Source organism: Siphateles boraxobius, unplaced genomic scaffold, assembly GCF_051911475.1.
Source record: "Siphateles boraxobius isolate OS27281-9 unplaced genomic scaffold, OSU_SipBor_1 17, whole genome shotgun sequence".
In the NCBI taxonomy this organism is placed as follows: Eukaryota; Metazoa; Chordata; class Actinopteri; order Cypriniformes; family Leuciscidae; genus Siphateles; species Siphateles boraxobius.
The window spans coordinates 9,446,775-9,463,262 of record NW_027508777.1 but is presented as its reverse complement, the minus strand read 5'-3'; the positions used below and the strand labels follow the sequence as shown (position 1 = coordinate 9,463,262).

Sequence of the window (16,488 nt, the reverse complement as noted above, 5' to 3'; positions counted from 1 at the left end):
CTGCTTTCACTGAGAGCGGCGCATGTGCCTGGTCACCTGAATCTGGGACCAGACAGACTGTCTAGAAACAATGTCCCAGCAGGGGAATGGTCGCTGCACCCGCAGACGATCCAACTGCTGTGGGAGAATTCAGCAGAGCGCAGGTGGACCTGTTCGCGTCCCACGAGAACGCTCACTGTCCGAAATATTTCTTCAAGAGCAAGGACGCGCTGGCCCACGTCTGGCCCCGCTTTCCCCTCTATGCTTTCCCCCGCGTCTCGCTCCTGCCTCAAGTGCTGGAACGAATCAGGGAAAACGGATGCCCAGTGCTGCTTGTGGCTCCGCTCTGGACAAACCAGACTTGGTTCCCAGTCCTGATGCGGCTGACCAGCACTGCCCCGTGGCCAATACCGTTGAGGAAAGACCTCCTCTCTCAGGCCAAGGGCTCGATTTGGCATCCTCGCCCGCAACTATGGTCCCTACATGGTCCATCAACGGGTACCCGCTAACCTCCCGGAGGGAGTGTTAAACACGATCACGCAGGCGAGGGCCCCGTCTACTAGACGGCTTTATTCCTCGAAATGGTCTGTGTTCTCTGCATGGTTTCAAGCTCAGGGCTTTTCACCCGTAGACTGCGGGGTCCAGGAAGTACCCTCCTTCCTTCAAGAGCTGCTGGATAAGGGCAGGACCCCATCCACGCTCAAAGTGTACGTGGCGGCCATAGCAACGTTTACAAAACCTGTGTCTGGCCAGTCACTGGGGAAAAACAACCTAGTCGTGCGATTCCTCAAGGGAGCTCGGAGGCTGAACCCTCCCAGACCTCCTACAGTCCCGGTGTGGGACCTTCCTACGGTTTTGTTTGTCGGACGCTCCAAGGGACTGGCCCCATCAAAACAGAGCCTATCCAGATGGATAGTCGACGCCATAGCACTGGCTTACACTTCTAAGGGCCTGCAGTGTCCTTTGGGTGTCAGAGCGCACTCCAAGAGAGGCGTGGCCTCGTCGTGGGCGTGGTATAGTGGGGTTACCCTGCAAGATATCTGTACGGCTGCGGGCTGGGCCTCGCCGTCTACATTTATAAGGTTTTAGAACCTAGAGGTTTCCGCCTTACAAGCCAAGCTTCTGTCGGTATAGAATTCAGTGCTATCTGCCCCGCTGTGCCGGCCCAGATGCTGAGTTTTGCTTGTGCATCGCTCACTGAGCGATATAACAGCTCCATGGTGTTGAATAACCCGTACTATTACCCAGTTCAGGCTGAACACGTTCACCCTGTCTGTGTGAAACACTGTTAACATAACTAGCTCCTGTAGGATGCCATTTCATGTGGAATGATGCTTGCTGCCTCTCTTCTCCGACTCTCTGTGAGTCTATGGTGATTATGCACTATATGAGCCTCGGGCTACTGCCCTTGGGACTTTGTTGTCGGATCCCAGTACGCATGGCGTTTTGCATTGTGTTCCCCATCCTCCTCCTCATCATGAACCGAGAGAGCGCACAGGGAAATAACCTGGGCCCTGAACGGTGTGTTGAGGGATTTGGGCACGTACCCGTGCCTTGGTTTGAGTATGACTTTTGAGTCATTAGGCCCAAAAAGATTTTACGCAGTACGAGAGATACTCTCGTAAGAGAACGTACTCGGTTCTCTCTAGAGAGGGAACGAGTACTGCGTATCTTGCCGTGCATACACAGCTCTGGTTCGCTTCGGCGATGAAAACCAGTTGTACCAGCCTAATTGAGCTATATTTATAGGGCGAGACCACGGCCTTTCTGGCGGGACGTGACGAAACGGGTGCGAAATGCCCCCATTGGATATGTGTCACGCAGGGCCACTCTCGATAGGCTGCTGCTGTTGCCGCAGGGCAGCCAATAGGCGCGCAAGCCGTCTTGCCTATGTCTGCATGCTGCTGCACAGCGTTTTACATTAATTCAAAATTAAGGATAATTTTTGGCTTCAATATCTCGTGGAAAAGAGGTTTTTTAGTAACGCAGTACTCGTTCCCTCTCTAAAGAGAACCGAGGTTACGTTAGTAACCGAGTACGTTCTCTTTGGCGTGTCTTGCACTTAAAGAATGCTATCAAGAAGAATCGATTTTCTATTCCTAACCCAACTAACTAGCCTATAGAAAATATTTAATTCATGTGAATGCATGTGCATGTGCATATGCATGTGAATAAATATGTGTATAGGGCTATGTGAAATATATGTCTTTTTTTATTTTTTTATTGACGATTATCGTCTGGAAAAAGATTGTTATAATCGACATTGCGATACTTGCGAGACATCGTCGATATACAATAATATCGTCATATTGCCCAGCTCTAGTAGTAGGTAATCAGGGTACTTTTCGCCAGGTACTCTAGTGGCGTATTGTTTTTCGCATACTATATAGTAGGGAAGTATTCGATTTCGGACGCAGCATTGGTTTTTGTTAATTACCTCTTGCATTTTCTCCTCTTTCAATTTCTCTTCCTGCTTTTTTGCCCTGCTTGTTATTTTTAAAGTTTCTTCTTTCTTTTTTAGCCATTCCTGTTAAGAAAATATTTTTCCCAAATTGAAATAAAAACATTTAATAAAAAAAAAATTAGTCAGCCTCTAATTGTAACTAATTATTATGATGTTTTTAGTAAATGATTAGTCTAACCTGGTACACAGCAGCTCTTAGTGAATCTGCTGCTTCTGGAACCTGTTGGATTTCCTGTGCCCTCTGATCCAAAATCTTCAATGTTCCCAGGTATTTAGACTCCACTATATATGAGCTTTTGGACTTTCTGGAACTGGTTGACCGGGAGCTTGAAGGTCTAACGTCCAAAAGATATTCTTCTTTGAGTTTTCAATGTTTGGTGCATTTAAGTAACACTCTTTAGGAGCACCAAGTAATGGTTTCCTCATTATAATATTAAAAAAATACATTTATGATTAAAGGAAGCAAGGTGGAAAAAATAATTGCATGAGAAAATAATTAACAGAAGTGTTGAGTTGGTGAGACTTCCATGTGGCTTGGTATCAATAAAGTATGTTAATGTAAATGATAATATACCCATATTATAGTAGTGGTTTCTTGTTGACTGCCTTAAAAGGTTATACATTTGTCTCTCAATTAGTTTGGATTATTTTCCACTATGCATTTAGAAATCTCAGAAATCTCTCAGGTTTCATTAAAAATATCTTCAGTTCCCTATCAGTCAGTCACATTCGACATTAACGTCAGTGACTGACAAATTGGTATTCTCGCCTGAGAGCCCAATTCACCTTCAAGTGGTAACAGAACAAGCCAATGCACATTGGCGAGTGAGATTTGTACCGCAAGCCGCACCCCCCTTTCCGGGTATATAAGGCAGTGTGCAAATACTCACATTAAACTTTTGCTTCAAAACCAGACGTTTGTCTTCACTCTGCTCTCAATCTTCATTCAGTGTCTTCGGAACAAGAGGGAAGCTGTTTGTGCATGTTAGTGTGACAGCGCTTTCCAGCGGAGGTCACGTTGCTGAGTGAGTGCACGGTCAAATGCAGCGGGTGTTCCCCTGGGCCCTAAAAGAGTAAACGTGGGTGTGACCTTGCGTCTTTTAAAGATGTAATTCCAACCGCGTGTTTCTGGATGTGGTCGTGGCCCCGTCTGACAGCCACAATCTCTGCCTCACGTGTCTGGGCCGTAAGCATGCTGAGGTGGCATTTGTTGATGAGTCATGCACCCACTGTAGGAAGATGACCATCGCGATGTTGAGATCAAGACAAAGATACCTGAAAACAGGTGGAGTCCTTTCCCCGTTCTGGCCTTGATGTGCAGAGGGCCACTTCGATTAATACACAGGGTGATCTGAGGATTACAATGGGGTTTTGTTTGCTGGGTGAGTTGCACGCCATGGTTGCATGCCTCTGCCCTGTATGCCATGGCCCTCCTGCAAGTATACCAGGCCAAAGCACTAAATGAGCTGCACAAGGGTAATTCTGACCCAGGGTTGATGCAGAAGCTGCCCTACGGGCGATGAAAGTCACTTTGCGGTCCCTTGGGCAGACGTTGTCTATGCTAGTGGTCAAGGAACGCCATCTCTGGCTGAACCTGGCCGAGATGAAGGAAGTCGACAAGGTTCGCTTTCTCTACTCCCCCATCAACCAGGCCGGCCTCTTCGGCAACGCTGTTGAGAATTTCGTCCAGCAGTTCCCCGCAGTGCAAAAGCAGACAAAGGCGATTGGACACATTCTGCCCCGACATGATGCTACTGCCGAATGCTCCATCATGGCCACAGCAGCAGCCTTCACACAGGCTGCAACGTCGGGCTCCCTGCAGGAAGGTGACACCGCCCATCTCAATGCCCCCCAAATATTCCGAGCAGCATGCGAAGCGTCCCTGAGACGGGCAACCTAGAGATGGTCTTAAAGGATTAGTTCACCTCAAAATGAAAATTTCCTAATAATTTACTCACCCCAATGCCATCCAAGATATCCATGTCTTTCTATAGGGTATTATCTCGCGAAATGATAGGTCATTTTCAAAAAAATGAAAAATATATATATACACTTTTTAACTACAATTGTTAGGATTGAGCTGATCTGCAACGCTCCGGGAACTACATCATCACGTTGAAAGGTCAGGATATGGATATCTTGAAAGACATGGATATCTTGGATGGCATTTGGGTGAGTAAATTATTAGGAAATTTTCATTTTGAGGTGAACTAATCCTTTAAGGAGACGGTGAATGCACCGCTTCTTCCCCCGGTGGAGGGCTGGGCGGAGAATCTTTTGTTTGTTTCAAAAAGAGTTTATTTCTTTTACCCAAAATCTCAGCAAAAGAGCAGTTTTCTCAGTCTCTGGGTTACAAAGGATGTGGGATGACAGTGAGCGACGCAATACCTTGCCCCTCTCAACTCCCCTTTCTTTCACCAACAGGCAGAAGTATGCGGTTCAAGGACGCAACGCCTTCTCACGCATCTCCAGCCACTCCCTCACGGGAATTGTGGAGCCAGGTAAGTGTGCAACTACACTCACGGCCCCCACATCGGGACGCTGCGCCTTCTGAGGTGGACCCCTGTGCTACACAGCTCTACCCCACCAAGGGTACTTCTGTTAGCCTACTGGTCACCCTTGCACGGTGTCTGGAAGCCCAGCCCATTATCCTGGGTCGTTTGGATGATCAGACTTGCTATGCGATCAGTTCGGCCGGCGTCCCCCCAGGTTCAGCAGCGTCCGATATGAACTCTGCGCGTCTTGAACCGGGCCCTTCACAAGCTATTGTTCAAGATGCTAAGGCAGAACACATTATCACATGTGTTCGCAGCCAAGATCGGTTTGCACCAGAAGAATGTGTAATTTCATGTCTCGATCCAACCTCGACATAGACTGTTTCTGCCCTTTGCGTTCGAGGGATGGGCATACCAGTACAAGGTCCTCCCCTTCGGTCTGTCCTCGTCACCCCATGTCTTTACGAAGATAGCGAGGCTTCCCCTAGTACAAATATCCAGGCATGTTGTTGTCTTAACTGATTCCTCCAGCACGGACTGGGATCGTACGGTATGCGATGGGCAAGCAGCCTCGGGCTCCTGGACAGGACCGCACCTGCAGTGGCATATCAATTGCATCGAGTTGCTAGCAGTACACCTTGCCCTGCGCCTGGACAAGTATGTGCTGGTCCAGACAGACAACACTTTCGTACTGCAGGGCTCACAAAATTTCAAAATCGCTGGTAGCCCTTCGGGCAGGCACTCTTCAGATTTTGGTAGCCCGAAATTAATTTTACTATAGAAAATTGGTTAGGAGTCAAAACATCAATCAAAAACTTTTTTAAAACACAAATATCAACAAGTGCGCATCTCTGTTGTTTTAAAGTCTGACAACGCTAAAAGTGTTAATTTTCTAACTGAATAATTCACTTATTGAAGTGTAGCAATAAATAATAATAATAACAATATCAGACTTTTTTGAGGCAAGTAAATGGTGCTCTAATTATTTCATGCTGTTTATAGCAGAATATATGATGGTCAAGTCACTTTTATTTATGTAGCGCTTTTTACCATACAGATTTGTTTGATTCAAAGCAGCTTTACAGTGATAGTGTGTTAGCACATGGATTCAAACATTCTGACATGCAAAGTAAAGCATTCATGGGAAAGTGGAGCTTTAATTTTTATTGTGCATAGGTGTAATTTATGGGTGGGACATGTCCCCACCACTTTTTCTCAGGGTCAATATTGTCCCCCACCACTTTTCGAGAAACATTTCGAGGCACGGATGGTCCTACTACAAATAAATAAAACATCTCCAGTTAACTAGCAGAGCATTCATTTAGTTCGTTATTAAATAAGAGACAATCTAGCACTAAAATGTGTTGTTTTTGAACTCAAGCTGAGTGCTCGTTGCTGCGGCGATCAGTTGCATGGATACAGTGTTCTCTTGTGGCTCGGGTAGTCTTCACTACGCGGACGCGGACATGCGCTTCAATCTATTGCCGTTGCGGAGACTATTCATTCCGGTGAAATCACAAAACAAAATGCACACAAATGTGGCCCTACTTGATATAAACTGTAACCACTGATGAACATATTCGGTTTTGATGAGGGAAAAAAAAAATCTATTCGTGTGCGGATTAGAACCCAGAACCCCTGACACGCTTGGCAAAAGTTAACCATAAGACCATTAAGGTACACAATCAAGATCGCTGATCTATGCATTTATTCACGTGGAAATTCTCGGCACTAAGAATATTATACCCCTTTTCCACAAAAGCATTTTTAGAGCCGCTTCGGAGCCGGTGCCTACTCGCGAACCAGTTCTTTGTGTTTTGACAGCCAAAGAACCGGTTCTCGGCCAGGAAAACTGGTTCCAAAGCGGCACCAACTCTTTGCTGGACTAGAACCGTTCTTTTACAACGTCATGCTTACGTCTGGGGCTGGGGGCGGGTTTAGATGTGTTCTAAATATCTTTTCTGACCACAAAGCCAGGAGAAAGAGTTGCAGAAACACAATGTAGTCCGTCATTGTAATTGTTATGCTTGAAGTTGGCGCAAGCGTTTCTAGCTTTTTTTAATTTTATTTTTTTATTGAAAACATTATGTAAGCAAAGAAGAAAACAGTCACAATATAGAACAAATAAAAGGAAAGAAAAAAAAAGACACAAGACAGGAGTGCATAACTAATAAGAAAAGATTACATATCGAAGGAAAAGATTAAAAGACTTACATATTTCAATTGTTTTTAAAGCCTTCTTGGTACACGAGTTAGAGATAATCCCAAATTAATGTTGTACTTGCAAGCGTTTCTAGACGTATGGCGACGTACACAGTACGTAACGACGTCGTTCGCTGGGCGCTCTAGTCAGTTGGAAAACAAACAGGTTCTGGGAAGGTTCGCAAGTTGAACCAACTCCGAACCAACTTTGAACCAGCACCAGTTCCGAACCAGTTCTCTTTTGGTGTAAAAGGGGTATTAGTGGATCTCATTAAAAGACGAATTAAACCCAATGTAACGTTACTACTAAAAATGATTTCTAGACATCGTGTTATTTTTTTTTCTCAAATGGTTATTTGAATTGATACATATATCTGATTTTGCATTGTATTAGCAACATACCCACACCCACTTTTTAAAACAAACTTACGCCAGGAGAAATTGTGCTGCGGATAAATCAGCATAATCAAAAACTTGCACGGTCATATTTTTCCTTAAAAAACTAGTCAATAATGTGAATAAAAGGGAGCAATTTAATTGCACTATTTCAGATAGCCCGTCGGGCAGGCCGGTTATGCATTTTGATAGCCCGACTGGAAAACACAATAGCCCCGGGCCGTTTGGCTATCAGTTTTGCGAGCCCTGTACTGGCCCACCCGAACCTGGTTCCCAGAACTCATGCTCCTCTTGACAGCCCCTCCCTGGCGGATTCCCCTGAGGAAGGACCTTCTTTCTCTGGAACAGGGCACCACCTGACACCCGAGTCTAGACCTCTGGAATCTCCATGTGTGGTCTCTGGACTATGAATGGGTAACGAGTTCGATACTTTTTAGGCACTGACGAATTGCCTCGATACTATCGCGTACCAATAATTGTCTAGATTGCCAAAATTCGATACCTAAGGGTTTAATCTCGTCAACGTCAGTGAGCCAATAAGCTTGCAGCATTATTGGCTGTGGAGAGGCATCAAGGAAAAACACTAGTTTACGCAGGTTAGACCCAGAGAAGTGGCTCACATGTGAGGCTGTAGTGTGTAGCGTCCCAACCCCCATAGATTTGTAAAAGATCAAAAGTGTGGCTACATTTCATCAGGATCGATGCCAAAGACAAATCTGATGAAGCACTTGACAATGCACGGAATAAACTTAAAGTCCCTGTAAAGTCAAAATTAAGTATGTGTTCTGAGTTTGTCATATTACAGAAAAATGTGTTATTAGCCACCCGGCCAAATTTGAATGATAAAAAAAGCCGGCAAGTACATAAAATAAGCTATCAAAATCTTGAAAAAATGAGCAGTAGTCTCTGCTCTCAAACGCTGGGGGCGTGTCCGCTGGCTGCGCTGAAACCACGCCCAGTCGCTGTAAAGCTGCCGTTGCCACACTCAACTGTCACCGCTACAGCCGGAATGGATGCTCCTAGCAGCTTATTAGGTTTTACCAAGCCATATATGTTTGAGCCTCCAGAGCCTGAATCTGATTTAGAGGACATTGACCAAGAAAGTCAACATCGTCCCCCTCGTTCTGCAACAGAATGCTAACTATCATAACCTAACTTAGACAAATTAAGTTAGACTAGCAATAAACAGAATAACAGAATAAAACATTTTTGTCTTGTGGTTGGAAGGGACTGCTTTGTGAACAGATAATAGTTTAAATTACTTGGCTAAGGAATATTGATCATATAACGTTAAATAAACACACACAAAAAAATCACGTTAGAGGGTTGCAGAATTTAGTAGTTACTGTGGACTACCTACTATAATTATAACATAAGCACACAAGGCAACTTACACTAATTAGTGGGCACGCACTGCCGATGATGTCACAAGTTGTCGGCGCGACGGGAGGATGAAGGCCGAGGCGGTTCAGCCCCTTTCACCAGTACCAGCGGATTATCAGTGAATCCCAGTTGTCTCAGACGAAAGTTTATAAAACTATCCCGAGTAAAATGATCACTACAGAGGCGGGTTTTGGTGGTGATCCTCAGCTCTCCATCAAGGTGGCTCTTCAAAAAATTAATCCACCTCATCTTGATGTGATCGTTTTTAGGAAATTTAAACAAGGACACCGATCTGTTTTGTACATGATCGCATATAGGTAGTACGCATTTCCGTGACGAAGACATAGCTAGCCAGCAAACTGTAGGCTGTAGTAACTAATAATAGTACTGACAGTAACTCCGTTTGAGTGCCAAACCGATGTGAATGTGCTCTATTTATATTGTTAGGAAAGCGGCCAGCCTCAGTGGCTCCAGTGCGTCATCAAGTAGGGGCGTGTCCAGGAGCTCAAGGGCTCCAGTGCGTCATCGAGCCCTGTTTTAGACCCGCCCAAAAAATCCGGAAAATTGCAATGGTGAAAAACTGTTTAACGGTCTAACTCCACAATTCAGTACTTCACAGTCCACAGTCTTTGTAATATGTTTTAGCAATACATTTCTAACATTTATAATGTGTTTAGATTTTTTTTTTTTAATTGCCTTTACAGGGACTTTAAGGGCAGAAGGTTGCTCAGTCTTCGATTCCAAGAAGAACTGGAGGCATGAGAAAAAGGCATATAGAAAGCTTGAAATGTCTAATTTTAAATTAACTAATTTTCAATCGAAAACAAATACTCTCTGATTATGTAATCCATATGAAAGTTCTCTCTATAGGTGCGCACGCGTGCATGTTCACTATGCTGAATGACGAGTCAGCAAAGTCAACTTCATCTTTGCAGGCGACTCTGACTCAGAAAACATTAGTTTATTAATAAACAATTAAAATGTCTCCTTGCTATTTTTTCCCAACGCATTAATCTTGATAAAACAGATTTCATAAAATTGGTATCGGAAAAAGTATTGTTAAGGAAATGCCCGGTATCGAAGTCAAGGTATAGGTATCGAAAATGTTTGACTTATTATGCAAAATTCACTTTTATAAGGTGTTTAAACACAAATGTGTGTCTACAGTGTGTGTAAACAACCAGCCTATAGGCCTAATGGTAAAAATCCACCCAATACTTTTTTTATAATCCCCATATACTGTATCAAAATCAATCTCTCACAACAAGCGAATTTCAAATTTCCCCCTACTCATACGTAAAAGTAAGGAAACCCCGCCCACGACTGGTGACGATCTACACTAGATCCCACCCAGACTGAAGCAGCAGTCCGACATTATAACAGTGAACTAAACCATACCAGCTCTATCTCCATGCATATATTTTCTGGCTGTGTGGGCATCCTAATACACTTCACACACAAGCACCTATACAACAGTTTATAGATTAACATTACAGTACAGGTCAGTCGATGAGATGAATCAACGTAACTCCACAAACAGTCTAACAGTTGCAGCCTCTTCCTGAGTCTCTCCATCTGAGTCTAACTCTGGTTCAAACATGTAAGGCTGCACTCTGCTACTGGGTATTATTGCCATTTTGCCTGAGAGAAACTTGGCTATTATGTTGTTCCCATAGTATCTGAAGCTTGTGTAAAGGATCGGCCTCTTCTGAATGGGGGCGGAGCAGCAGCTCATTTGCATTTAAAGGGACACACAAAAATGGAGCGTTTTCCCTCACACCCAAAAAGGGGCAACTTTGACGAGCTATAATAAAAAATCTGGGTGTTTTTTTAGCTGGAACTTCAGATACACATTATGAGGACATCAGAGATTTATATTACATCATGTGAAAATGGGCATAATAGGTCACCTTTAAGTGGCCCTCCTCCAGCGACAGTTGACACTATCACATTAGCTAGAGCCCCCTCTATGAGGTGCGGTAACGCTTTGAAGTGGAACCGCTTTGTTGATTGATGTTCTTCCCGCAGGGAAGACCCCCGTAGATGCCCAGTCAATGTTGTGCTTTCTATCCTGCAAGACAGGATGGAGCGAAGGCTGTCTCTCTCCACCCTGAAAGTGTATGTTGCCGCTATTGCCGCACACCATGATGCAGTAGATGGTAAGTCCCTCAGAAAACACGACTTCATCGTTAGGAGGTTGAGTACACATGTAGACATGCCCGTCGCCACAACACCTGTACCTCCGCTGGGGGCCCCGTCTCAGAATACCGCCTCAGCTCCTCAGCGAAAAACTTAATGGGAGTACTTGTACATTGCCTTATATACCCAGAAGCGGGAAATCTCATTCACAAATGTGCTTTGGCTTGTTCTGTTACCACTTTGATTGGGATCTCAGGTGAGATCCAAATTCGACGTTAACGTCTCCGTTGTCTCCTTCAGGGAACGGGGGTTACATTAGTAACCTAGATGCTGTGTTTCGAAGATCAACGACGGACATAATGGTTTGAAATGATGAGACTTAGTAAAGGCTGACAATTTTCTTTCTTTTTTTGTGAACTATCCCTTTAAGTGTCCAGTAAAATGGATCACCAGATGATGTGTGAACATCAATGGAACAATTTACACTTTTTAAAAACTTAGCTTCCTTATTTCAGAAGTTCACCACATGCATATTACTGCTTGTATCAGCATTATGTATTAAACAAATTCACTAACCTGTCTGTGTATTTTCTAGACATGTGGCTTTGTGTGGTTGACATGTAGTCAAGGTCATGCTGAGAACTCTCCTGATGGGAAAAGTGTGAAGACAGATTTAATTAAGATTTATATTAGCATTTAAATGTTGACAAGGCAGTTATTGATCTTAATTTGTAGGGTACTGCATCCTTTAGTAACAAAAAAAAAAGAAGCCGTTTCTTATTACACTGCTGACAGAGATGCAATTTCCGGTGAGCCATCTTTCAAAATAAACGTTAAGAACAAGATCTTTTCACTCTTAATCATACTTACAGGCTTTTCTTCAAATGATGTTGAGTGATTTCTCCCTTTGCATTCTTCTGAGGCAACTAGAATGAAAATTATTTGAAATTATTAATAAAATACTTAACTATAATTTACTTTAAAATATTAGATGTTAGGTCATAGATCAACAGTACCAAAATGTAATCTCTTTACAACAGTAAAAGTCTGAACATTAAAACAATCTAAATTCATTCCCACATACCACTGTCTGCAGTGGCTGGAGCTTCAGACACTTGCTCTACTGTTGAACAAGACTGTGTAATGGACTTTTCTGACATGGCCTGGTGTTCATCTTGAGCCTGCAGTAAAAAATAGGGTTAACCCACCTATTGCATTCAGGTAAATTTTTCTTTTTTCTTTTAATCCATTATTTTTAGTATGAAGATGATTTTTTTAGGTGTGTTAAGACTGTCAAAATACACAATTTATTTTTAAAAATAGAGATATAACCATTTAAAATAATTTGTTACAACTTTTGCGTTCAGTACGTTTAGAGACGAAATTGAACAGTGGCTTTACACATGAAATTATGCCTTTTTTCATTTATTAATTTTATTTTTTACATATATTATTTAGATTTGTCTCAAATTACTTCTATAAAATACATTTACTCTCCTTCCTACACTGACACACACATTTTTGACCCTTCCCACTGGGAATGTATTTTGTTTATAAACATGCTCGCACATGAACAATACAATAACACAATAATTCTGAAATTAAAATAAAATGACAAACAAATTACGGTAATGTTTTAATGTGTTTGTAGAGCAAAAGTTCATAGACTAAGTAGTCTAAATTTAAAAAGGAAAGGTTTGGACATTGTAACATTTAGAACCTTAAAACTTTTGTGGATTCATTCATTAATGAGAAGTTACTGATTAGCTATACAATATGGTTTTAGTTGAAAAACATTAAGCTATGACTGTTCGGATCCAAACAGACCCTGGAATGCAAAAGGTGTATAAAGTTTTTTTAATGCATTAGGAGGGTTAAAAACAAGGATCTGTTAAAACATTTGCTTGAATCTGGATTTAGACCTGATCAGCTTGTTTATGTTGTGATATATAAACTACTGCTAACCAATGGCAGCTCGTCAGGGGAGGCCAATCAGGCACAGCCTACCCAACATTTTGAGGTGAAAATGAGAAAAGGACGATTTAATGTTAATAACATTTCCCAGTTATTAATTTTATGTCCCAGAATGTGTGTATTTCTTGTTTGTAATTTCCCCACTGTAAGTGTAACCACCGTGCGCCTCTTCACCGAATGTGCCGAATCTGCGAAACGCGAGTCTGAGGGGATAGAGAAAGGGAGGGGGAGGCAAATCCATAGCCGGAGACTTGGGCCTCCACTGGTAAAAAAAAAAAAAAAAGCCAATCACCATTGAGTTTTTCACTTTCAGCGATTAGCAAGTGTTGAGAAAAGAAACACGACAGAGGAGGCTAGCCTCCCTTGGTATATCAACCAATCATCGACAAGACGTAAATTATGTGATATTAGTTTGAACTGCCACTGCTGATGTAACTATGGAGAGTAGTGACACTGAATATTTGATCGCAAACAATTTTACTAAACTACCATTCAACAGCTACAAATTAAAAATGAAGGAAGACCCCGTGCCTAAGTTGGATATAGGCTAAAGCAATCAGCTTTAACTGATTCAAACAGACATTTAAAAGGACAGAAGGATGGATTTTTGCTTCAAGTGATAGGCTAGGACTAGGTGAGTGAACTTATATTTATATTGTCTTGATGTATGTGTTGTTTTCAATAAATATTCTGTCTATTAGTGACCACTAAACCCATTTTAAAGAAGTTTTTAAAAAGAAAGGTGTGTTTCTATTTTAAAACACACCAGCCCCCACTGCCGCTAACAGAGTCAACATATGACTCCACTAAATTGATTACTGTAATTGAAAAATGTAACACCTTTTTTATGGTTTTAGTATTTACAGCCGATTGTTTAAATTAGTTCCTGCTATTTCACATTTTCTCTTTCTATCATTTACACATTTTCACCTGAACACTTTCAGTGGTAGAGGTTTCACTCTTCTCAGAAGAGGATTTGTTGGAGAAGGGTATAGACATAGAGGATGTGGCTGTTCTGCTGAAGCCAGGAGTTTCTGCTTGTGTTTCCTCTTCTAACTGACTATTGTCACACATATTTGTTGTCCTCTGTCTGGGCTTGGGTCTGGGTGACATGTCTCGATCAACGTAACCTTTAAATAAAGAATATGTGTTTTATTTGTTAGTTTCTGACATTTCTTGAGACGGTTTTACAGACAAATGTGATGGCAAAGCTGAATTTTCAGAATCATTACTCCAGTCTTCAGTGTCACGTGATCCTTCAGAAATTGTTCTGATTTGGTGCTCAAGAAACATTTCTTATTACTATGGTGCAAATAAATTAATACTTTTATTCGGAAAGGATGCATTAAATTGTTTAAAAGTGACAGTAAAGACTTTTTTAATGTTACAAAGATTTCTATTTCAAATAAGTGCTGTTATTTTGAGCTTTTATATTCACCAAAAAGTAATAAGAACCATTATTAATAATTGAGCACCAAAACAGCATTATAATAAACAGTAGTAATAATTGGGCTTACAAAATACCACAGATCTTAAACAGCAGCACACATGCAAAGACTGTAGCCCTGACCTGTAGAGAGTTTTTGTTTAACACTTCTCTCCCTGGGTTGAGGAATGGGTAGGTCACCATCTTCTCCAATCCTTTGGTTGGCCTCATCTTTTTCTGAAGGCAATGGTAATGGACTGTCCCACTGGGAGCCTTCTGATTTAAGGGGGATGGAAGATTCCCATAGGCTATTCTCAGAATTTAGTGGCAGTGGAGATTCTGACAGGCTCTTCCTCACCACAGATTCTGTTTGGTTCCTCAACCTCATTACTGATTTTGACTGTTCATTATTTTGGAGTAAAGTGAATTCTGGTTGAAACTTGTCAGATAGAGAGGAAAAAAGGGAATCTGACTGTTCATTTTTCTCTGCAGTGTAAGAATCGCTTGGACTTTGAGAAGTATTCCTGGATTGGGTGGAATGAAAAGACCTGATCGGGCCATCTGCACTTCCCATGGAGTTTAGCTGTTCAAAATGGACAGGAGAGCTGGTTCTTTTGGTTTTCATGAAAGACACTTTTTTGGGTTTGACATTTTCTTCTTCATCATCTGTAAGCTTGAAATCATTGATTTTGCCTTTTGTTTTCCCAGCTTTAAATCTCTCCTTTTTCTGTTTTTGTCTTTTAAGAAGTTTGTTCAGTATGTCTGCTGAAACAATTCAAGTATTTCAATACAAGGCAAAGAACAACATTACATTGAAACTGAATTACTGTTTATTGGGGATAAACAAACTGATTCTATGTAAGGTTTTGCCTATAGTTCTGAGTAGGTTATACCATGAACTTGAGCCATGCTTTGAAGATGATTTAGATAAGCATGCCATTCTGTAGGCTACCTACCATCACCACCATCATCATCATCATCATCATCTTCATAATTTTTACCATCATCATCATCATCATCCTCAAAGTCATCAGAGTAACTATGCTTGGTGTTGGCTCTAGCAGACACAGCTTTCTTTAGCTCATCCTGAAATTCAACAACAGGCACGTGTCATTGACATCATACTGACTTACATAAGAGAGCATTAATACGGTTACGAACGTTCGGATTCGAAACTAGGCAGCTCACAAGGCTTTCAGACAAAGGCTGATGTGTCTGACAATCTAAGAAAGAAACATTTCACTTAAGAGCACACTAATGATTAGACGCTAATACCTGAAAAGTTGTTCTTCTGGATGTTTTAGGGCTTTTCGTGTAAGCAAGCGTTGTAGAAAAAGACTCGTCATTCATCTTATCGAACGGACTGTTTAAATGCAATCATTTGTTAATTAACAAGCACATGATCGTTTTAGATATTGCATTTAAACATCATCAACCGTTCCAACAATTAAAACCTACCGTAGCTTCAAAACAAAAGTGAGGTAGTAAGCGTTGCTCAACTCACCATGAACGCCATTTGTTTACGCGAGTTACCAAGCAACTACCGGATGAGAATGTACGTAACCTACTACGACGAAGGCTAAACCCATAGACAGTAAAAGAAACCAGGGGAGAACGTCACTCTCAGTAAACTTCCGGCTTCTGAACTGGTTGCAGTTCCACTCTGGTTCCATATGAGGGCGCTCACAGGACGAGTGCAGAATGAATGGAAGTCAATGGAGCTATACCCATCAAAATGCACTTTTCTCAGGGATATAATTTTCGGTCTAGTAATTTGAATGTTGTATTCGAAAGGAGATGCAAAGAAATTACTCATTGCTGGGTGTTAGATTTTTTAGAGTCACTTGTTTGCTTTAAAAAGTCTTTTAAAATGTCAACGACATCATACACATCGTGTGGCCAGAGATACTGCTTTACGGCAATCCTTCAGTCACTTTGGTGTTTTCGCTTTTGGTCTTTTGCTCCGTAGACGGCTCTGGCTAAACTTAAACGAGGGCGTGGTGACATTGCTCTGTATACTATGGCAAACG

The 16,488-nt window shown here is 42.0% G+C and overlaps 1 protein-coding gene across 2 annotated transcripts in view; it reads right to left on the bottom strand.

The window, feature by feature from the left end:
• Window positions 1–15,995, bottom strand: part of map9 (microtubule-associated protein 9) — a 33,383-nt gene extending 17,388 nt beyond the window's left edge. Inside the window, exons 1-10 of one of the 2 annotated variants that reach the window (XM_077232416.1) lie at window positions 15,917–15,995; window positions 15,734–15,821; window positions 15,415–15,544; window positions 14,603–15,223; window positions 13,963–14,162; window positions 12,143–12,239; window positions 11,929–11,984; window positions 11,635–11,705; window positions 2,622–2,778; window positions 2,417–2,506 (exon numbers count right to left, since the gene is read on the bottom strand). In XM_077232416.1, coding sequence (XP_077088531.1) covers window positions 2,417–2,506; window positions 2,622–2,778; window positions 11,635–11,705; window positions 11,929–11,984; window positions 12,143–12,239; window positions 13,963–14,162; window positions 14,603–15,223; window positions 15,415–15,544; window positions 15,734–15,808 — 1,497 coding nt within the window. In that variant the 5' untranslated portion in view covers window positions 15,809–15,821; window positions 15,917–15,995. Of the gene's footprint in view, window positions 1–2,416; window positions 2,507–2,621; window positions 2,779–11,634; window positions 11,706–11,928; window positions 11,985–12,142; window positions 12,240–13,962; window positions 14,163–14,602; window positions 15,224–15,414; window positions 15,545–15,733 lie in introns of both variants that reach the window. The other variant, XM_077232417.1, reaches the window with a different exon arrangement.
• Window positions 15,996–16,488: the final 493 nt, after the last annotated feature.